Source organism: Anomaloglossus baeobatrachus, chromosome 6, assembly GCF_048569485.1.
Source record: "Anomaloglossus baeobatrachus isolate aAnoBae1 chromosome 6, aAnoBae1.hap1, whole genome shotgun sequence".
Taxonomy (NCBI): Eukaryota; Metazoa; Chordata; class Amphibia; order Anura; family Aromobatidae; genus Anomaloglossus; species Anomaloglossus baeobatrachus.
In genome coordinates, this window is record NC_134358.1 from 260,894,780 (window position 1) to 260,918,008 (window position 23,229).

A 23,229-nucleotide genomic window follows, 5' to 3' on the forward strand; every position below is an offset into this window, starting at 1 on the left:
CCTGAGGAGTGGCGTGCCGGCGCTGTGGAGGGGAAGGGAGAGAGGGATTTATCTCCCTCTCTCCTCCGTTGCCGGCTATTGCCATTCTCACCCTGCACCCGCAGTACACCGGTGTACTGCGAGTGCAGTGCGATTTTTTTCTCGCCCCATAGACTTGAATGGGTACGAGAGAATCTAGGATCGCATTACAGTCACAGCATGCTGCGATTGTTTTCTTGGTCCAATTAGGGCTGAGAAAATAATCGCTCATGGGTGCTGACACATAGGCTAACATTGGTCCCAGTGAAATGCGATGTTTTATCGCATTCCACTGCTCCAATTTTCATGCCGTCTGTTTTAGGCCATACTCATATACTCACACACACCTACACCCGCCCCCCCAGCTCTGTATCTCACCCGTGCACGCTCTTTTCTCCCCCTGCACTCACTTCTCTGCCCCACCCCTGCACTCTCTCTCACCAATGCTCTCTCTTCTTCTCCTTTGTGCTGTGATGAGTGCAGCGTCCTTACAGCTGAGTGATGTAAAGCTCAGTGCTGCGGACCGCTGGTGTCAGGTGACGTCACTGGTCTGTGCTCCCGACTATATTCAAAAGCGAGGAGCGCCAGAGGCTGCGTTTATTACATAGTGCAGAGACAGCACACCGGGTCGGGGGACACAGTTACCTGGGCTCCATACATCATAAAGAGCTGAGGACATCGTTGGGCAAACAGCGCTGACGGTGTCCTCGACAGAGGAGGCCCCTTTGTTAATCCAGGGTTCCGGCACATACAGGGCACAAATGGCAGCACACAGGGGGCGGGGGAGGGAACAAAATGTGGGGAGGGGGTGGGGGAGGATGAGAGTGTGCGGGGGCTGCATTGCACTGCACCTGGTCAGCAGCAGGTGGTAACATGAAGTGCCTGTGATGCCTATCAACAAGGTCCTGCCCCTGTCATCGTGACATCACAGAATGCAGAAAAATCACGACAGGAGCGGTCACATGACTGATCTGAGCCGCGGGAGAGCAGCTAAGAACAGGGTAGGTAAGTAGTTGCTATCTACCTACCTGCCACTATGTAGCCCAATAGTGAAATAACAAAAAATAAGTAAAATAAAACAGATAATCCCTTTAATAACTGGCCATAGGTATATTTATCAGTTTCTTAAAGGGCCAAATTTGTGCATTACAATGCTTAATTATAGCAAATGATGCCAGTTTTTCCCAGGTGGTATATGTGTTTTCTTTCTGTGAGGAATTTCTAGTGTGAGACTCAGAGGTTATCAGGGCCTTATCGAAGGCACTTTCAGTGTATCCCCTATTTTGAAATTGGTGTTTCAGGTGGGTGGCTGCATTAATATGGTTGGCTGCATGTAATGCCATACGATACGCAACTATATGCCCTTGCGGGAAAACATATGTGGAATGTACAAACCGAAAATTGTGTATCAGAATGAGAGAACAGTTTTACAATATCAAAAAGGGAATTAAAACTCATCCTTTATCTAAACATTTTTTGTTAAAACATAAGTTAATTAAAGGAACCTATTTTAAGGCTTGGAAAAAATTAGCCGTGACTGGTATGTCAGGAATTTATTACAAAAAATATCACGTGCAGCAATGAGGTGGATTTTTGAATTAGACTCAATGATCCCGAATGGGCTGAACCATGAATATGAGCTGTTTGTTTTTAACTGAAAAAATTATTTTAAGAAAGAAATTTATAATTTTATATATAAAATAGGTTTTATGTATACACTTAATTACAAACAAAAAAAGAGTATTAAGAAATAATGGAACTCAATCTCTTAATTTGGTGAAATCTGTTTATACTGATGATCAAAGGATACATCTAATATACAGATCAACTTTTTAACCCATTATAAGATTTTAGAATTTGTGATCAAATGATGTTGGCATTCCTAAAAGCATTTGTCTTTATAAAATATCAAGGAATTCTGGCCATGATATGTGTAAAATACAAAAGGTTCTATATAACAGAGTTTTCTTGTTTTTGTAGTGCCCTCTGCTGGTAGTCTGCGATTATTAAGTAAACATGTTTGTTACAGCTAATTAATTAGCATAATATATATAGAAGGCGGTGGAGTGATCTGAGTATGTTTGTTCTTTTCCCTGACGAAGAAGCCCGAAGTGCATAGGAGGATTTCTGAGCCCTAGTGGCCACCGTACTCACTGGTGACGTCACCCCCAATATCGACTCCACACTTTTCCAGCACATCTGAGAATGCCGATACTCAAGCATCACAGTCGCGGCATCATGGGAGTTCATACGCTGGTGCCTGACACACAGGATAGACCCGTTCTCTCAACCCCTGCATCTGCGATACAACTCCCCGCTGGGCACCCTGGACTACTGGCTTTGAGCTCACGCCTGCAATTACAGGCATGACAAATTGTTCACCTGCTAATTCATTTTCTCTTTCATGGAACGAAGGAACCTACATTTAAAGTAAGATATAACCAATATTATTTACTTCATCTCCTTCTGCACCTTAAGCAATTTTAAAAATACATGCCCAAGTGCATACATGGCACTAGCACTTTATATTCAGTACAATCCTTAGGTATCGCAGATCTACTTGGTTTTCATTTCAAAGTTTTATTGCCTAATTCTCAATGGGTCTAATAATAAGACTGCCAATATTGATTTTTTTTCTTATTTTTGGGATGTATGCCCTCATACTATAACTGGAAATCTTTTTACTTTTTGGATATTTTTATATTAATCTGTGGCGCCCTGGGCAAGCCAGGGGTCACAGGTCATCACACCACCACACCCTACACCCCAGTTAGGAACACCAAAGCTAACCCAAAATCCTTGTTGCCTTCCTCCAGGGGCTGATGTTCGCACCAGGGGGTGGGCCAGGCGGTTGGCTCCGCCCACCGAGGAGTTCACAGCCCTGGAGGCGGGAAGTACCAGGCAGATCAGAGATAGAGTTTGGAGGAGGAAGTGGAAGGAGTGGAAGTTTAGCCCAGGCAGGGCTTGAGTGAAGTCCAGCTAGGGACAGAAAGGAATAAACAGCTAAGATAAGTTAAGGAAGTGAAGGAAGTAAAGTGGAAAAGGAGGAAAGTAAGAGCGGTGACAGTAAGAAAGCCTGAAGTGGGTTTAGCTGTGTGCAGGACAGAGTCAGCAAGGTCAGCAACGGCGGTGATTGTCCGGAGGGGTGACCGTTTGGAAGTTCCTGGAAGGACCGCGGACGGGTGGTGGCCCGGCGGTCTGGAGCAGTGTACAAAGGACAGTCAGCACCAGGGCAGGGGCCTCTCGGACCCCGGCAAGGCTAGGAGTCGCCATAATTTGCCAAATCCGTCAGTGAAGGGGACGTCGATCCCCCAACAACCAAGTCCCGATTGAAGGCAACAGCCCAACCATTACAGTAGAGACACCGCCACCGCCAGGGCACCAGTTTCTAAGGGCCAGCGCCTGCGGGCAAAGAGTAGAGCTCCTCCGGTCCAGCTTGAAGCCGGGGAGCGGGTTACCGGTGGGAACCCATCGAGACCATCAACAACATTAGGTGCAGGAAAAGGGACATCACCGTCACCTACTGGGGAAAGCAAGTGCAGCCGTCCGTGGGAACCGTCTTGCCAGCCGTGTGTTTTACCGAGAACTGTGTCAACGTCTCAGGCTGAGTGAGTACCACAGTGCCGCAAGGCACAGCGCTGCCCCCGCGTCCCTGCGCCCACCAAGCCCTGCATCTCCCACCTCATCACTGGGCCCTGGGATCACCAACCCCTACCCACGGAGGGGCAACACAACAACTTGCTGCTTCACACCATCACTCCCGGGATCCCCACACCGAGCAGCGGTGGTGCTAACAAATCACCACAACCGTGGGTGGCGTCACGGACAATAAACAATCCCCACACCCAAACCCCCTTTCACTCACGGGCGAGGAGTGCTGCTCGAGAACCCCCGGGATCCGGCCCACCGCTCGAGCCACCATTGAGCAGCAGCAGCTGGACCCGAGCAGAGGGGTGAGCGCGGTGCTGACACCCACCTCCCCGCCCGCGACAAATCCTATACATACTATGGTATTAGTGGCTTGCTTTTTGTGTCGCAAATTATTGAAGACTCATTGAAATAGTGTTACCTCACAAATACAATACGGGATAAGCGCAATAAGCTTGTTTTTTTTTTTATAACTATTAGAAAACCCATTAAGCTTAGGAGAAACTGGTAACGACATGATAGAAAGACACACCTAAAATGGAGGACATATCATTTGTGCAACCTGTGAAGCCACAAAGGGCCCAAGAGTTAAGGAGGCCCACCTCCCAAAAAGAAATCCACTTCTGTCACAAACACACATTTTATATACAACTGCTTCCTGTATGATTTCCCTTCCATAATACCCCCCCTACTTCCCTCAAATTTTCCTCTGTGCCCCCACCTGACACTCCCCCCATTATTATAAATCAATAAAAATATTTGAACAACAGACACAAGCAGGAATGCATTATGATTGTCTATTGAACTGAAAAGGGTCCATACACTGTTCACAGGGGCCTCTTCTATCTGTGTCTGTCACTGGTCACATATTGTGGGACCTCCACTATGAGACAGGAAGCAAAAGCAACTCTCAGTCAGCCAAATTTAGATAATCTATGCATTAAATGAATAATGCTTTATCTGCTAACAATTAAAGTCAATTTACATGGAACCATGAGAACATTGCCACATTTCCAATGAAAATTAGCAATTGACCACCCAGAAGTGCATGGGCCATTTATGTGGGAATCATTTGTGAAATGTCATTCAGAGAATACATATCATCAGCACTGCTTATTGCATTAGAACATGTTTTTTTTGCACTTTAAAAATCAGATACGTACGATCTGGTGAGACAATGTGATGATCGCAGATAGCATCAGAAATGTTATTGCCAGGAACAATCTCTTGTAATCCAACATTTGTGCAGCTGTAAGACACAGAAAATAGTCACTGCACAATTGAGGCCAAAAGTTTTGACAACGACATAAATTTTGATTTTACACTATTTACTACTTCATTGATTTTAGCTTTTTTTAGTCACGTTTTCATGGTTACTGAAGTACAATTCTAAGTAGTAAAAAGATTTAATTGACAAATAGATCAAGTTTATGCAAAGACTCAATATTTACAATGTTGATCCTTATTTTTCAAGATTGCTATAGTCTAAACTGGGAGATACTGGACATTTTTCCCCTGACAATCATCTGTCAAGTGCCAGCGTACATATTAGACTGTCTGACAAATGTGGCGATATCGGTTGTTTCAGCAGAAGTTAAGGGTGATTTACATGCTGCGACATCGCTAGCGATTGCTAGCGATGTCGAGCGCGATAGCACCCGCCCCCGTCATTCGTGCGACATTTGGTGATCGCTGCCGTAGCGAACATTATCGCTACGGCAGAGTCACACGCACATACCTTGTCAGCGACGTCGCTGTGACCGCCGAACAATCCCTCCCTCAAGAGGTTGGTATGTTCGGTGTCATAGCGACGTCACTGCGGCATCACTAAGCGGCCGGCCAATAGAAGCGGAGGGGCGGAGATGAGCGGGACGTAACATCCTGCCTATCTACTTCCTTCCTCATTGCCAGTGGATGCAGGTAAGGAGATGTTAGTTGTTCCTGCGGTGTCACACATAGCGATGTGTGATGCCGCAGGAACGACGAACAACATTGTACCTGTGGCAGCAGCGATATTAAGGAAAGGAGCGACGTTGTTACGGGGGGCTGTCTGATAATAACCTAAAAGGAGTATCAGACAGTCAGGGTCCACCGTGCAAAGACTTTGCTGCAGACTATGGCAGAGTGCAATACCTCTGTTAACTCACAGAAGGATATAATAAGTAAGTAAAGCAATTCCTCCCTTACTTGGAGGGTGTGTAGAATGATCTCTGTTAATAATCACAGAGACAAAGGCAATGTGTGCGAAATGGCACCTACCTAGGTCCGCTCTTCTAGTGGTGCAAAAGAGACGAACAGCAGCGTAAGCCGCACAAAGCTCCTACCTGCGTTCGCTCCACTAGTGTGCGAGGATACGAACCACTAGATATGGCACCTGCCTAGGTCCGCTCTTCTAGTGGTGCAAAAGAGACGAACAGCAGCGTAAGCCGCACAAAGCTCCTACCTCTGTTCGCTCCCCTAGTGTGCGAGGATACGAACAACTGCCAGACGCAGTATAAGGAACGTTACCCTAGCGGCAACGTCCACCTACGAGTAGAATCACAAGGCCCAGCCAGACCATGTGCCTCAGGCACCTGCCTATGTCCGCTCCCCTAAGAGGTAAGGATACGGACAGCAGCCGAAGCTGTAAGGTATAAGAACGCTACCCTGCCGGTAGCGCTCACCTAGCATAGACAGAGGAATGCCTAGAGGAACGCGCACAGAGCGTCTACTCTTATGCAAGAACCAAGAGGACTGAGCACCATGTGGCGTGTGTCAGGGTCTTATATAGACTCTGTGCCTCATCCAAGATGGAGGACACCAGAGCCAATCCGCTGCCAGAACGACAGGAGTGACGTCATGCTGGCCTATCACCGAGCAAGACGTCACAAGCACATGACCAGCGACCAATCGGCATAGAAGGTGTCAGAGACATGTGACCTCGTGTCAGCGATGTCACCCGCACATGTGCAATGGCTCCAAGATTGGACTTAGTCTCCGGCGCTCGCACATGTGCAGTAGCAAGAAATCTGGACATAGTCTCCAGTGCTCGCAGCAACCGTAACAGACGTGTCAACGATAACCGTTTTTTTTTTTACGATTTTGCGATTGTTGATAGTCGCTTCTTGGTGTCACACGCTGCGATGTCGCTACCGGCGCCGGATGTGCGTCACTAACGACGTGACCCCAACGATATATCGGTAGCGATGTCGCAGCGTGTAAAGCACCCTTTAGTCTGCTTTTTTTGGGCCATACCTAGTATCTAAAGGCTATGGGCAATTTTAGTCTAGTAAGGGGCTTGGCCATTTAAAGTGCATAGTGTAGCATGAACACCAACTAGGGCCCTGTTTAATTTCGGTCAATGGAAGCATTGGAGCAATTTAAGCCCTCATAGATCCTTGTCTACCCATGGGAAAAGTTTGAGAAAAGCAACTACTTTTCTACTCTATCAAGTTGGTAATTCAAATCAATTTCAGAGTAAATACACACAGCTTAAATGAGAGGAATAGCACAGAGTGCAATGACGGGAATGTACTAAGCAAACATTAAACAGTGCTATCAAAAAGTATTCATTTAACACTACATATCTTTGTAGATATTTGCATCTCATACTCCTATTTCTGCAATTGTTTCATGTTTCAAATTATCAAAGTTAATTATTTTGTCTTTCAACCAAATTTAAATCAGACCTGTTCATCAGCCTCCTCCAACTGAAAAACAGCTTTCCCAGGCTAAATGTTATTCAATATTCTGCAGTTGTAGAGTATACTCGCACTGGGGTCTTAGCTTAGTGGGTAACATCTTTAAAATGTAACAGTTATTTTAAGCTTTATTTCATAAATCAATTGTACACATGAAATTAAGCAACCTTATAATATATCTTATCAGACAAATCTGCTTCTTTCCCTGCGAGAACAGATCAATTATCAAAATTCTTAAATCCGAGGTAAAATTTGTATTCAGTGAAGATTTTCCTATTACCGAGATAGGAGAGGGAAGCTGTTACTGATGAGATACTATGCCGACGGGAGAAGGGAGGAGCTAGAGGGAGGGGATAGAGGCAGAGGGAGGGGCTAGAGGCAGAGCGGCGCCGGCGCCCCCCCCTGCCATCTATCTACACAGAATTTCGTCAGTAACAGCTGCCATCTCCTATCTCAGTAATAGGAAAGTCGGCTACACTTTAAGGCAGATAATGACGTCTTCAGCCACAGTGTTACTTACTTTGTCCAGCGATTACAAGCATCTGTTGCAGATGAAGAATTGGAATAATATCCCACAGGACATGGTGTACAGACAGTATTTTTGTTTGACTGGACTATAAGGGAAAAAAAAATAATTTCAAACTATAAAGGTGAATGTTCCAGGAATATGTACTAGTAAAAACAAAAAATGCTCCACTCATAAAAAAAAACAAACAAAAAACCCACTCATTCACGTCACACTCAATAGTCACCTGGTAACTGCACTCCAAATCCAGGGAGACACTTGACATTCTCCATACATATGTCTTGCTTTGTATCGAAGTAATATCCCTCAGTGCACACACATTCCTGAGGGTATGTACTATTCCCCTCAAAAGTCACCCTCAATGCTTTTCCTGCCAAAAGACAAATTCCACAATTGTACATGTAATTCTATACTTCATATTGATCTAACCTACGACACAATTCAATAACACAAATGTAAAATTCTGTAAAAGAATGAAAGAACTACAAGAAGAAACATTCAGTGTTTCATATCTAAATCTGATACTACAGTGGCATGTAAAAGTTTGGGCACCCCTGTTCAAAATTAGTGTTATTGTGAACAGTTAAGCAAGTTGAAGATGAAATGATCTCTAAAAGCATAAAGTTAAAGATGACACATTTCCTTTGTGTTTAAGGCAAAAAAAATATTTTCATAATTTACATTTAAAAATTACAAATAGGAAAATGGGCTGATGCAAAGGTTGGAGCACCCTTGGAGATTTGCGCGCTCAGATAACGTTGACTAAGGTTTCAGACCTTAAGGCGGCGTTACACGGTACGATATATCGGGCGATATGTCGTCGGGGTCACGGAATTCGTGACGCACATCTGGCATCGTTAGAAATGTCGTACCGTGTGAAACCTCCGAACGACTGTTAACGAGCAAAAATACTCACCTTGTCGTTGCTCGTTGACACGTCGTTCATTTCCATAATGTCATTCCTCCTTCTGCGCGCCGGTTGTTCGTCCCGCCAGCAATGAGGAAGGAAGGAGGTGGGCGGGATGTTACGACCCGCTCATCTCCGTCCCTCTGATTCTATTGGGCGGCCGCTGTGTGACGTCGCTGTGACGCCGAACGTCCCTCCCTCTTCAGGAAGAGGATGTTCGCCGCCCACAGCGACGTCGTTAGGGAGGTAAGTACGTGTGACGGGGGTTTAACGACTTTGCCCGTGACGCACAAATGATGGGGGCGGGTGTGATCGCTCATGCGATCGCACAATAAATCGTTGCGTGTAACGCCACCTTTAGTCTGTTAGGCTTATGGCTTATTCCCTCTAATAGTTAGGGTAGGCCATGTGATGCAATTTTCACAGCTTTATAAAAACCCAGCCTTCCCTAACCATGTGCCGAAAACAGCAGCCATGGGTTCTTCTAAGCAGCTGCCTAGCACTCTGAAAATGGTGGAGGCCCACAAAACAGGAGAAGGCTATAAGAAAATAGCAAAGTGTTTTCAAATTGCCCTTTCCTCAGGTTGAAATGTAATTAAAGGAAACATGTCAGTAGGTTTTTTCTACCTTATTTGAGAGCAGCATGATGTAGGCAAAAAGATCCTGAATCCAACAATGGATCACTTAGATTACTGGGTGCAGCTGTTCTAACACAATCAGAATTTGTATATTTAGCCATCTAGCAGAGCTGAGAGCTGTCCCACCCACAGCAGGCTATAAATAGATTGTACACTGACAATGAGGTGTCAGAGGAGGGGTCGTGCCGGACTGCTGTCTCAGACATCCCTGAATGCTTTGTGTTAACCCTTGCAGCATGCTGGCTTAAGCTTACATAGCAAAAACATGCTGAAGGATTTCCTTTAATAAATGGCAGTTAACAGGAATAGTGGAGGTGAAGATAAGGTCTGGAACAGCAAGAAAAATTTCAGTGAAAGCTGCTTGTAGGATTGCTAGAGAGGCAAATCAGAACCACTGCTTGACTGAAAAAAACCTTCAGGAAGATAAAGCAGACTCTGAAGTTGTGGTACATTGTTCTACTATTAAGAGACACCTGCACAAATATGGCCTTCATGGAAGCGTCATCAGAAGAAAACCTCTCCTGCATCTTCATTCCACTCACACCAGGCTTTCAGTGTACATTTCCATAAGCAGAAGCCTCTAATCACAGAATCGGGCAGAGTCAGACTACAACTCACTGAGACCCACGAATGATAAATCTAAGAGGCGGAAACTTTGCAGGTAAACAAAAGCAAACTGAGATAAGACACACAGGGCTGAATTTTCTGTTTTAACGCTTACAGCATGCTGTCTTCAGATTCCATTCCAGAAACCTGCTGATAGAGTCACTTTAAAGGGAATTTGTCACCCTTTTGAGTTTTTATAGTTATTAATATGGGCATACAGGTAGCATAGGAGGAAAAAGCAGCCATACCTGTAAGCCTCCTGGATGAGGGGTCATTTTGGAAAAATCATCTTTTATATTTTCTATCTTCCGAGCTATGGGGTGTGTGCTGCCCGAAAGATATGCTGGCCTTTGGTCTTCATTATACATGATTCTTCCTCCCCTTCTCTTCAGTATATCTGTGACATCTGGTGCGAGGCTGGAAATCCCGCACCTGTGCATTCTGCCTGGCGTCTCTCCCCTGCACTGTGAAAACGCAGTGACTCCCCAGCGCCTGCGCACATCAAAATTGAAGGCTGCGCCCTTCCATGAACAGTGTTCAATTTTGATGTGTGCAAGCACCTCGTAGTCCCCACAACTTTGCAGTGCAGTCATGCTCTATGGCGCTCGCTGTGAGCTTCAGATGTAGCAGAGCTGGAAGCGTTGTGGGACCTCGTGTGGATTACGTAGGACCTGCAGGTGTATTTTTGGGATTCATAAAATGGTGAAAGAGGATTTTTTTTTTGTCTTGTATTTCAAATAAAGGATTTTTTGGATGTTTGTGTTTATTTGCTTTCACTTATAGATTAGTGATGAGGGGGGTCTCATAGACGCCTGCCATTACTAATCTAGGGCTTAGTGGCAGCTGTGGGCTGCCATTAACTCCATATTACCCCAATTGCCACCACACCAGGGCAATTGGGAAGAGCCGGGTAAAGTGCCGGGACTGTCGCATCTAACGAATGCGGCAATTCTGTGTATGTACTGGCTAATATTTTTAGTCTGGGAGGATCCCGATAATTATGGGTCTCCCCAGCCTGAGAATACCAGCCCCCAGCTGTCAGCCTTTATCTGTGCTGGGTATCAATATTATGGCAGGGATCCTACAACAATTTTTTTTTCCTTATTTTACTGTACGATATAAAGCCACCCACCAGCATCTGTGATTGGAAGCGCCAGACACGCTGTCACTCATCGTGGGGGCTTGTTTGACTGCAACCAATCACAGATGCTGGTGGGTGAGGGAAGCAGTGCATATTCAGTGACGGTAATGAGCGGCCCGAGAAGTGAATGAGCAGCCGCAGAAGCGGTGTGACAGCTGCCCCAGTGAATCTGTAAGTAATAAGCACTTGCTCCTACCCCTTTGCACCGGATTCTGGTCCCCATAGACTTTATATGGGGATCGGCATCTGGCCAGATACCAGGGATTAATCTGCCAGTCCTCCGAAACTCAGGGACAAAACGCAATAAGAAATGACATGCTGCATCTTGGCGGAGTCTTCAAAAACACAGCCAAAAAAATGCACTGTGGGGACAGCAAAAAAAAAAAACCTCACACTTTGTTAGGGGAAGGAAATGCATGCATTTGGGTGCATCTTTTGAAAACAAATTTCACAAAAAACAATGCACCAAAAACGCAGTAAAAAAATGCAGTGTGCGCATATAGCCTTAGGCGGGCTTTGCACGCTGCGACATCGGTAACAATGTGTTACCGATGCTGCAGCGATAGTCCCGCCACCGTCGCACGTGCAATATCTAGTGAAAGCTGCCGTAGCGATTATTATCGCTACGGCAGCTTTACACGCACATACCTGCCGTGCGACGTCCCTCTGGCCGGCGACCCGCCTCCTTCCTAAGGGGGCGGGTCGTGCGGCGTCACAGCGACGTCACACGGCAGGCGGCCAATTGAAGTGGAGGGGCGGAGATGAGCAGGACGTAAACATCCCGCCCACCTCCGTCCTTCTCATTGCAGCCGGCGGCAGGTAAGGTGATGTTCCTCGCTCCAGCGGCTTCATACACAGCGATGTGTGCTGCTGCAGGAGCGAGGAACAACATCGCACCTGTCGCTGCACCGGCATTATGGAAATGTCGGAGGCTGCAGCGATGATACGATAACGACGCTTTTGCGCTCGTCTATCGTATCAAAAAGGTTTTACACGTTGCGATATCGACTGCGACGCCGGATGTGCGTCACTTTCGATTTGACCCCATCGACATCGCACGTGCAATGTCGCAACGTGCAAAGCCGCCCTTAGAGTTTGACTCAAACTAAAGCTAAATATAGGCTTAGGCTGCTTTCACACCTCCGGTTTTAGCAGTCGGCCAATCCGGCTCTAAAACCTATGCAACGGATGCGGCGACAAAACCGCATGCTTTGCATAAGTTCTTTACATGCGTCCCGTCCGGTTTTTGCCGCTTGCGGCAGGCTACTGAGCATGCGCAGTGGAAAAAACGCATGCGGCGGCCGGATGCGGTTTTTGCCGCAGGATGCAGCATGCGTTGTCCATAGGCATGCATTGCCGGACAAAAAAACGTGCCAGGCAACGTTACATCCAGCCGTCGCATCGGCTAAATCTGCCGCATGTGGCAAAAACCGGACGGAACGCAAGCCCATGCGGCATAATACGGCACTAATGTAAGTCTATGCAAAAAAAACCACAATCGGCGGCAAAAAAAAAGGTTGCGTTTTTTCTGCAAAGCGCCGGATTGTGCCGCACAGGAAAACAGAATGTGTGAAAGCAGCCTTACATAGCTGGAAATGATGTCCGACAGGGCACACCGTGACTCAGTCTGCATAATTACAGTCAATAGCATGGTCAGCACATACACAGGAATTACATTTTCCACGGCTTCAGACATAAGCTTCGAAAGAGCCACAGACGTGAGGGTAAAACACGATGTGAACAATGCTTTAGATTGAAAAGTTATCTGGTGAGAAAGATATTTATTGAATGGTTGCCTACTGTATTGACTTGTGATCAACAATTAGATAGATATGATTTCTGTGCAGAATGTAAAGGTCAGTAAAAGAACAAACTTCTCAGTTTGCTTTTACAATTATATCTCACATGTGTACATATGGTTCTCCTCTGTTGTCTCTCAGTTGGCGGGCTCTAAGTATAGATAAAACCACAGCACAACCGCAACTCAAAACCACATGTTGTCTCCATAACAGGCTAGAAACAAACAAATATTTTTATAAAAAAAAAAAAAAATGCATCTAAATAATATGATGATCCATCCCCCCACACACACCTCCAAACGTATTGCTATTCCGAAAGTAGACGCCCAGATTCAAAACTTGGTTCTGATAACTTTCTATAACAAATTATTTTGAGAAAAGAAAAAAAAAAACACAAAAATTATTCTGTAACATTCCAAACATAGGTGGGACACATCAAGTTCAACCCCAAAACCTACCAATCTTAAAACCCCACTTATCTTTGAGATCAGACGCTTAAAAAAAATAAAAAATAAAAAATATGGTAATCATGCATAACATATGTAAGCATATGGTGACCACACAAGGAAATCAACACTGCAGGCATAGATAAAAAGGAACATGAGCATCGAAGCCAAACTATAAAGAAATAGTTCAATCTCACCTCATTATGAAATATCTACAGTTTCCTTAGTTATAGCACAACGAAAGGGGTTATCCTAAGATCTTATCTACAGGAGCTTCTCTGCCTCCCAGGTTCCTGCTTCTAGGGGGCGAGGGTACTCCTGACGATAGAAAAAGCAACTTTGCAATTTACCTCTTACTCAAAATAATCTGTTTTCAAGAACGAAGAGGTTTTTAACCTTCTCGTTTACAGCTGGTTTTCTTGGTTACCAGCCACTTCAGATGTGACCAATCTCCTAGCCCTGCTCTCAAGCTGGATATCTGGATCTACCCTGTTTCCCCGAAATAAGACACACGGTCTTATTTTTTTTTTTGCCCCGAAAAAACACAAGGTCTTATTTTCAGGGGATGTCTTATTCTCGGGGAGACATGGTTGGGGGTAAGTGTACCACCCACAAAAAGCAGAACCCCCCCCCCCCTTCCCAGGATCGTCATACTTACCAGCCCCAGGCGTCTGCGTGGCCGCCAGATCTCCCTGTGCTATACAGCGGGCGCTCCCAGCAGCTTTGCTGCACGCTGTCCTCGCCTGCGTCTGGCCGACACTCACATACATCAGAACACACACTCACACATCAGATAGCATACACGCACATCAGACTGCATACACTCACACATCAGACTGCATACACTCACACATCAGACTGCATACACTCACACATCAGACTGCATACACTCACACATCAGATAACATACACTCACAAAATCGTACATACAATCGCACGCACACACCACATCCAGTGATACCACTTGCTTCTGGCCATGTGATGCATTGCTCCTGCAGGTCCTGGAAGCTTCACTGCTCAGAGCTCAGCGTCACATGATGCAATGTCCTGTAAGCTCCACTGCTCAGTGCACAGCATTGCAGGTGGACGCTGCCGGGAAGCAATCAATATCGCTGGATGTGGTGAGTGTGTGTATGCGATCTGTAGTGTAATTATGTGTGTGTGTGTGTGTATGTATATGTGACCTGATGTGTGTGTTCTGCCGCAGGTCGTTGATGTGCTCCCCTGCTCCCGGTCGGTGTCTGGTGAGAATGATTGCGGGGTTTTCTGTCTTCTTTCTTTAGGGGGTGTCCGCTGTCTATAATAAATGTCCTGCAATGTCTAACTTTTTTACCGCTGCACGGCACTTCATTATTGACAGCGGCTAGGTCTTATTTTCGGCAGATGTCTTATATTTAAGCCTCCCTGAAAACTCCTGCTAGGTCTTATTTTCGGGGGAGGTCTTCTTTTCGGGGAAACATGGTAGCAACCGTTAGTGACCCTCTGCTCCTTCGATGCTGCAAAAACCCTATTACTTTACTGAACTGTGTGTTCGCCAACGTTGGTTGCAGAGACAGCTTTTCCTATGCTGCATTGGGTGTGTGTGGGGGGGACTAAAGGTATGTAGTGTTCCAACAAGCTGTAAACTAATGAATTAAAAATCCCTCTGTTCTTGTTCTCACCTACTCTCCCAAAGTGACAGGTCTCTCCTGATGCACATACGCAGGGAGAGACCTGTAAATCCAGGGCAGCTGGTGGGGAGAGACCACTGGGGACCCACCTATTCAACCACTTGGTCCAGCCAGCTGTTAAAGTATGTTTTTTTATTGAAAGAATTGATCAGTAAGTAAAGGCTTTTTCTGCCTTTACTTACTGATCAATTCTTTCAATAAAAAAACATTTTTTATTTTAAACAACGAATATATAAAAACATGGAAAAAAAAATACTAATATTTGCTTCATACTTGCATTATGTGTTGAAGAAGGCGAGAAAAGGATTTGCTCCCACCAAAAGAATGCAGAATCTTTTTACAAAGGTTTTTTTCAACTTTAATTGATGGTGTGAATCAAGTTTCTGGTAAATTATGGCAAAGGTATTTTATTTCTGTGACTGAATAAGACAACTGTCAAGATGTGACTGCAGGATAGCGAGGGACAGGGGGCTCCTCTGCTGTCTCTCGCACTAGGGAACCCTAGGTTATCCATAATCTCAGGGTTACCGCTAATGATGAAGATGCCGGAGTCCCATGCCTGGCTATGCTCCTGACCAGATCTAACCTGTTACCCCCTTCCAAGGAAGGAAGGGGAAGGAATGTGGTGGTAATACAGATTAAGACAGACAGGGTAAAACCAGAACTCAGACACACTGCAAACTCACATGAACAAACAGTAAGAGACCAAGAAGAAAAGCAAGAGCAGGAAGGTAGCAACAAAAAGACAACAAGGGTTAATACCATAACCGCTCACAACAATAATGCACAACAACCACCAGTAAGTCTGGATCACAACACCTCACCAAACCAGTATAGGTAAACTATAGCTTGCATTAATGAAATAGTCCAGCCAGCATATATAGGAGGGGAGTGAAGGTAATTAGCTCCCACACAGCATGTGATCAAAGAGACTAACACAGATTAACTCTTGATAGCCTGCCTAAGGGTGTGGGCCACAGACTTCAGATAAGTCAGCAGGCAGAGTGCCAGGATCTGTAGTTTCCACAGATCCTAATGCCGCCATGACAGTTGGCGATGCTTGCAAAAATCTTCTTGTGACAACAACCCTGTATGCGACTAGTACAAAACCGGTATTACTAACATAACTTATAGAAGAAAACGATAATCAGGAATGTAAATATTTTTCTTTTGGCAAAGTCTTAAAAAGGAATCTGTCAGCAGGTTTTTGCTACCTCATCTGACAAGAACATAATGTAGGCAAAGAGATTCTGAATCCAATGGTGTATCACATAGATTACTGGCTGAAGCAGTTCTGAAACAAAGAACTTAGGGGCCCTTTGCACACTACGACATCGCAGGTGCGATGTCTGTGGGATCGAATCGAAAGTGACGCACTTCCATCGTCGTTTTCGACATCGTAGTGTGTAAAGCATTTTTGATACGATTAACGAGCCCAAAAGCGTTGTAATCGTAGCATCGATCATTTCAATGAATTGGGAAAGACAGATGTTACGATGTTGTTCCTCGTTCCTGCGGCAGCACACATCGCTGTGTGTGAAGCCGCAGAAGCGAGGAACATCTCCAACCTGCATCCCGGCCTGCTATGCGGAAGGAAGGAGGTGGGCGGTATGTTTACGTCCCGCTCATCTCCGCCCCTCTGCTTCTATTGGCCGCCTGCCGTGTGAGGGCAGGTGAGTGCATGTGAAGCTGCTGTAGCGATAATGTTCGCTATGGCAGCTATCACCATGATATCGCAACTGCAACGGGGACTATCGCGCTCGGCATCGCAGCATCGGCTTGCGATGTCGTAGTGTGCAAAGGGCCCCTTAGATTCAGGAACAGGGCAGAGCTGCCATTGCCCAAACCGGGCTCTGAATGGAGATTGTTAATTGACTGTGAGGGGTCAATAACAGAGGGCATGTCAGAGTGTCTGTGCGTTTGTAGCCCTGTAATGGTAATCACAGGGTAATAAACCCTTTACACTGTGTTCCAAATTATTATGCAAAAAAGATTTTTTCATATTTTCCTAAATTAACTTTATGAATTGCAGTCATTGTTGTTATTTTCCAGTCATCTACTATTCGGGTATAATTGAAGTGTTTTTGATCAAACTGTCTATGAAAACAGTATATTTTTAAAAGTAATGAACACTCAAAATGCACTCAAAATGCATGTTCCAAATTATTATGCACAGCAGAGTTTTCAACCTTTTTATTTTTATTTTGAAAAACAAAATGGTCTATTGTGAAGTTATAAGCATTATCAGCTTATTACAAAATGAAATCAAACAGTTTTCAAGTCAAAACTTAATTCTAGGTGATGTTTCATTTGCACATAGGATCCCTTGTTCGAAAGAAGCTTCTGAACTCTCTCGTCCATTGAATTTGTCAGTTTTTGAATGGTTTGTGCTTCAATTGTTTTGCATGTGGACAGAATACCCTCCCAGAGCTGTTGCTTAAATGTGAACTGCCTCCCGCCATCATAGACACTCCTTTTGATGATGCTCCAGAGGTTCACAATGGGGTTGAGGTCAAGGGAAGATGGTGGCCACACCATAAGTTTGTCTTTTTTTAATGCCCATAGCAGCCAGAGATGCAGATGTGTTATTTGCAGCATGAGACGGTGCATTATCATGCATGAAAATGATCTTGCTGCGGAATACACGGTTCTTCCTCCTGACCATGGCAGGAAGGGCTGTTTTAGAAACTCCACATAGATTATGGAGTTCATCTTTACCCCTTCAGGGATTCTAAATGGGCCGACAATCTCTCTCTCCATGATTCCAGCCCAATACATTACTCCACCTCCTCCTTGTTGGCGCTTTAGCTGTGTTTTCATGGGGTGTCCATCAACCAGTCATCCTCCACTCCATCCATCTAGACCATCGAGCGTTGCACGGCACTCATCGGTGAACAAAGCAGTTTGGAAGTCAGTCTTCATGTATCGTTTGGCCCACTGGAGCCATTTCTGCTTGTGTGCAGTGGATAGAGGTGGTCGACAGGATCGGTTACGCACAGCTGCAAACCTCTGAACGACCCTGAATCTTGTTGTTCGGGGGACGTTGGAGGCACCAGCAGCTTCAAAAACTTGTCTGCTGCTTTGACAAGGCATTTTAGCAGCTGCTCTTTTAACCTGAGGCAATTGCCTGTTGCAAAGAGTCCTCAATTTTTTCTTATCAGCACGCACACGTGTGTGCTGTGAATCAGCTACATACTTCTTGATTGCCAAGACACTTCATCGTGATCATCGCACAATGTTGATTGTAGTCATGCCTTGACCTACATACGCCACAATTTGATGCTTCTCAGCAGCCGACACATCCTTTTTCTTTCCCATTTTGGCAAAAAATGTAGGCTGCTTAATAATGTGGAACAGCCTTCTTAAGTAGTCTTGCCTTTATTTGGACACACCTGCCAAACTAATTTGCACAGGTATCTGCAATTGCTTTCAGTGATATAAAGAGCACTGACACACATCACCATCAATGAGTTTAAATGACAAACAAAAAATGTCTCACCTTATCACTCCAAAACTCTTTTTGCATAATAATTTGGAACACAGTGTAGATTATGTAAACAATTGTACCCACAGATCAGAGAAGCACAGTTGCTTTTTGTTTTTTAACACTAAAGCTGGGTTTACACACTGCAACATCTCAAACGACATCGCTGTAACGTCACCAGTTTTGTGACGCAATAGCGATGTCGTTTGCGATGTTGCAGTGTGTGAAACACATCAGCGACCTGGCCCCTGCTGTGAAGTTGCTGATCGCTACAAATCGTTCAGGACCATTCCTAGGTCCTTTGTTTCCCGCTGTGCAGCATGCATCGCTACAAAGTTTCAGTGTGTGAAAGACTTTGCAGCGACTTTGTTAGCAACTTCCCTTTGAAAAAGCTGCTTATCAACATCCCCAACAACCAGCTAGGTCGCTCTGCAGGTCCGGATCGCTGTTGCGTTGTTGGCCAGGTTTGCCTGTTTGACAGCTCACCAGCGACTCACCAGAGACTTAGGGAGGTCGCTGTTACGTCACAAAACCGGTGACGTTACAGCGATGTCCTTTGCGATGTTGCAGTGTGTAAACCCAGCTTTACAGCGTGCTGTCCTAGAGCTTACATAGCAAAACCTGCTGACAGCTTCTCTTTAAAGACACCCGCCAGTGGTTTTATTGATTTTTCATCAAAAATGGACAAAACTGAATGTATACACACAATCAAATAATTATAAAAGGTGGGATACAAAATCCACTGAGTAAATAATTGGAATATAAACCATATTATTTGAAAATCATTCATACAAATTAGGTAAGAACGAGAAAAAGGGCTGGCGTAAATATAATACAGATAAAAGATAAAGAAAATTAAGAAACCTAGTGTTAAAGGGTTGGTCCCCTATACTCTGCCCTGGTCAGACCCCACCTGTAATACTGTGTACAGTTCTGGGCACCCCAGTTCAAGAAAGATATTGATATATTGGAGCAAGTCCAGACAAGAGCAACCAAGATGGTAGAAGGTCTGCAAACCATGCCATATGAAGAATGGCCAAAAGAACTAGAACTAGGAATGTTTAGTTTGATCAGCGCCATCTTTGTGAAGCCCGTAGCTACTCTGCAGTTTCACTTTCCCAGTCACTAAACACAGTGTTCAGTGCCTGCGGTGACAGAAGGAGTTGCTTTGACAGGAGGAGATGCAGGCAGAGGTTCGGGATAAGGTGAGAGGTGATCGCAGCCTGGGATCTGCAGTGCTGCTGATTACCGTTCATCGCCGCTGTCAGCTTGCAGTTCAGAGCACAGCAGTGTAATCATCACACTGCTGTGCTCTGAACACTGATTGTGTGTGTGTGTGTGTGTGTGTGTGTGTGTGTGTGTGTGTTCTCTGTGGCCTGACGTGGGGGGGGCTGGTGGAGGAAGTGCTTCCCTGCTGGCAGACACATTTTCTCTCCATGTTATAAGCATGTATGATGTTGTTGATCCTCACCGACCATAGTCACCATTGGGGGCATCCACTGCAGCTGATGTTTTCCACTATTCCCAGGATAGTCATGTGAATGGTTTGTCATACTGGTTATTGTTATAATCACATAGGTTTTCTATGGGAATTTCTACATTTGGAGCAGGTGTGAGTACAGAAGGCCAGGAAGCACCTGCCAAAATCCCTGAAAACTCTTCACAAATGTATTACGTGGTCCTGTTGCTACAGGATCCGTGCCAGATCTGTATTATTTATTAATAGATCCTACTGGGCTGTATAATGGGATCTGTGACTTTGCACCATGTGTCAGTTGGTCCTGGTCCCTTGCTACTTGATGGCAGTTCTTTCAAGGAAAGTCATTCTAGCACAAATCCCTCTTCTACTCCTTCGATGACTGGGGGACTCAACGATCAGACATTTAATCACCTGTCCTGTAAATAGGTGAAGTCTTTTGTGTAATACTCTTTTAATTAAGAATCACGCTGCCATGCTCTGAACACACTGACACAGCTCTGCTATACCAGAGAAGTCTACTGTATGGAGCACTATGGTGTACATTATACTATCACCAAAAAAATGGTTCTGTCCTGTGATCCTAAACTTTTTCCTCCCTTATCCTATTGCAAATTCCCAGAAGAGGAGGGGAGAGGTAATATCAGATCCATGTGAGCAGATCCAGCTCACTTTTTCTGCACTTGTAATGCAGGTTAGCACTACACTAGGTTTGTATACCCAATTTCAGTAGCTGCTCCCCCTAGTGTTTAAATCTCAAAAGATTGGAGAAGGGCAAATGTCCCTATCTTCTCAAAAGGAAAGAAGATGGAGCGAGGAAATTACAGGACAGCGAGCCTTATATCTACACCAGGAAAGATCATTGAACAAATTATTAAAAACGGCATGTACAGTTAGGTCCAGAAATATTTGGACAGTGACACAAGTTTTGTTATTTTAGCTGTTACAAAAACATATTCAGAAATACAATTATATATATAATATGGGCTGAAAGTGCACACTCCCAGCTGCAATATGAGAGTTTTCACATCCAAATCGGAGAAAGGGTTTAGGAATCATAGCTCTGTAATGCATAGCCTCCTCTTTTTCAAGGGACTAAAAGTAATTGGACAAGGGACTCTAAGGGCTGCAATTAACTCTGAAGGCGTCTCCCTCGTTAACCTGTAATCAATGAAGTAGTTAAAAGGTCTGGGGTTGATTACAGGTGTGTGGTTTTGCATTTGGAAGCTGTTGCTGTGACCAGACAACATGCGGTCTAAGGAACTCTCAATTGAGGTGAAGCAGAACATCCTGAGGCTGAAAAAAAAGAAAAAATCCATCAGAGAGATAGCAGACATGCTTGGAGTAGCAAAATCAACAGTCGGGTACATTCTGAGAAAAAAGGAATTGACTGGTGAGCTTGGGAACTCAAAAAGTCCTGGGCGTCCACGGATGACAACAGTGGTGGATGATCGCCGCATACTTTCTTTGGTGAAGAAGAACCCATTCACAACATCAACTGAAGTCCAGAACACTCTCAGTGAAGTAGGTGTATCTGTCTCTAAGTCAACAGTAAAGAGAAGACTCCATGAAAGTAAATACAAAGGGTTCACATCTAGATGCAAACCATTCATCAATTGCAAAAATAGACAGGCCAGAGTTAAATTTGCTGAAAAACACCTCTTCAAGCCAGCTCAGTTCTGGAAAAGTATTCTATGGACAGATGAGACAAAGATCAACCTGTACCAGAATGATGGGAAGAAAAAAGTTTGGAGAAGAAAGGGAACGGCACATGAGCCAAGGCACACCACATCCTCTGTAAAACATGGTGGAGGCAACGTGATGGCATGGGCATGCATGGCTTTCAATGGCACTGGGTCACTTGTGTTTATTGATGACATAACAGCAGACAAGAGTAGCCGGATGAATTCTGAAGTGTACCGGGATATACTTTCAGCCCAGATTCAGCCAAATGCCGCAAAGTTGATCGGACGGCGCTTCATAGTACAGATGCACAATGACCCCAAGCATACAGCCAAAGCTACCCAGGAGTTCATGAGTGCAAAAAAGTGGAACATTCTGCAATGGCCAAGTCAATCACCAGATCTTAACCCAATTGAGCATGCATTTCACTTGCTCAAATCCAGACTTAAGACGGAAAGACCCACAAACAAGCAAGACCTGAAGGCTGCGGCTGTAAAGGCCTGGCAAAGCATTAAGAAGGAGGAAACCCAGCGTTTGGTGATGTCCATGGGTTCCAGACTTAAGGCAGTGATTGCCTCCAAAGGATTCGCAACAAAATATTGAAAATAAAATATTTTTTTTTGGGTTTGGTTTATTTGTCCAATTACTTTTGACCTCCTAAAATGTGGAGTGTTTGTAAAGAAATGTGTACAATTCCTACAATTTCTATCAGATATTTTTGTTCAAACCTTCAAATTAAACGTTACAATCTGCACTTGAATTCTGTTGTAGAGGTTTCATTTCAAATCCAATGTGGTGGCATGCAGAGCCCAACTCGCCGAAAATTGTGTCACTGTCCAAATATTTCTGGACCTAACTGTATGTAAGTACTTGGATAAAAATACAGACATTAATCAGAGCTAGCATGGGTTTGTAGCAAACAAGTCATGCCAGAATAATCTAATTTCTATCTATGATGTAATCACCGACTTGGTACTTGGACTTGGGAACATTCGGTAGGTATAGTATATCTATACTTCAGCAAAACACTTGATAAATTATATCATACTATCCTTATTGAAAAAATAACCAAGTATGTGCTTGAAAAGGCTACAGTTAGGGGGATTCATAACTGGCTCATTGATTATACTCATCAAAGAGTGGAAATAAATGGTTGCACATCCAATTGGAAGAGTGTTTCAAGTATGGTACCAGAAGGTTCTGTCTTGGCCCCAGTGCTGTTCAAACATTTTTATAAAATGATCTAGATAAGAGAACTGTAGATAACTAAACAAATTTGCAGATGATGCAAAGCTAGGAGGGATAGCTAAAGGCAACGTCTCACTAAGCGACATCTCTAGCGACATCGCTGCTGAGTCACGGTTTTTGTAACGCAACAGCGATCTTGCTAGCGATGTCGCTGAGTGACATCCAGCAATGACATGGCCCTTGCTGTGAGGTCGCCGGTCGTTGCTGAATGTCCTGGACCATTTTTTGGTCGTTGCTCTCCCGCTGTGAAGCACACAT

The 23,229-nt window shown here is 44.7% G+C and overlaps 1 protein-coding gene across 1 annotated transcript in view; it reads right to left on the minus strand.

Moving 5' to 3' along the window:
• Positions 1-23,229, minus strand: part of TNFRSF11A (TNF receptor superfamily member 11a) — a 125,779-nt gene that overhangs the window by 18,729 nt on the left and 83,821 nt on the right. Inside the window, exons 4-6 of the mRNA XM_075316497.1 lie at positions 8,099-8,242; positions 7,867-7,960; positions 4,830-4,915 (exon numbers count right to left, since the gene is read on the minus strand). Coding sequence (XP_075172612.1) covers positions 4,830-4,915; positions 7,867-7,960; positions 8,099-8,242 — 324 coding nt within the window. The remainder of the gene's footprint in view (positions 1-4,829; positions 4,916-7,866; positions 7,961-8,098; positions 8,243-23,229) is intronic.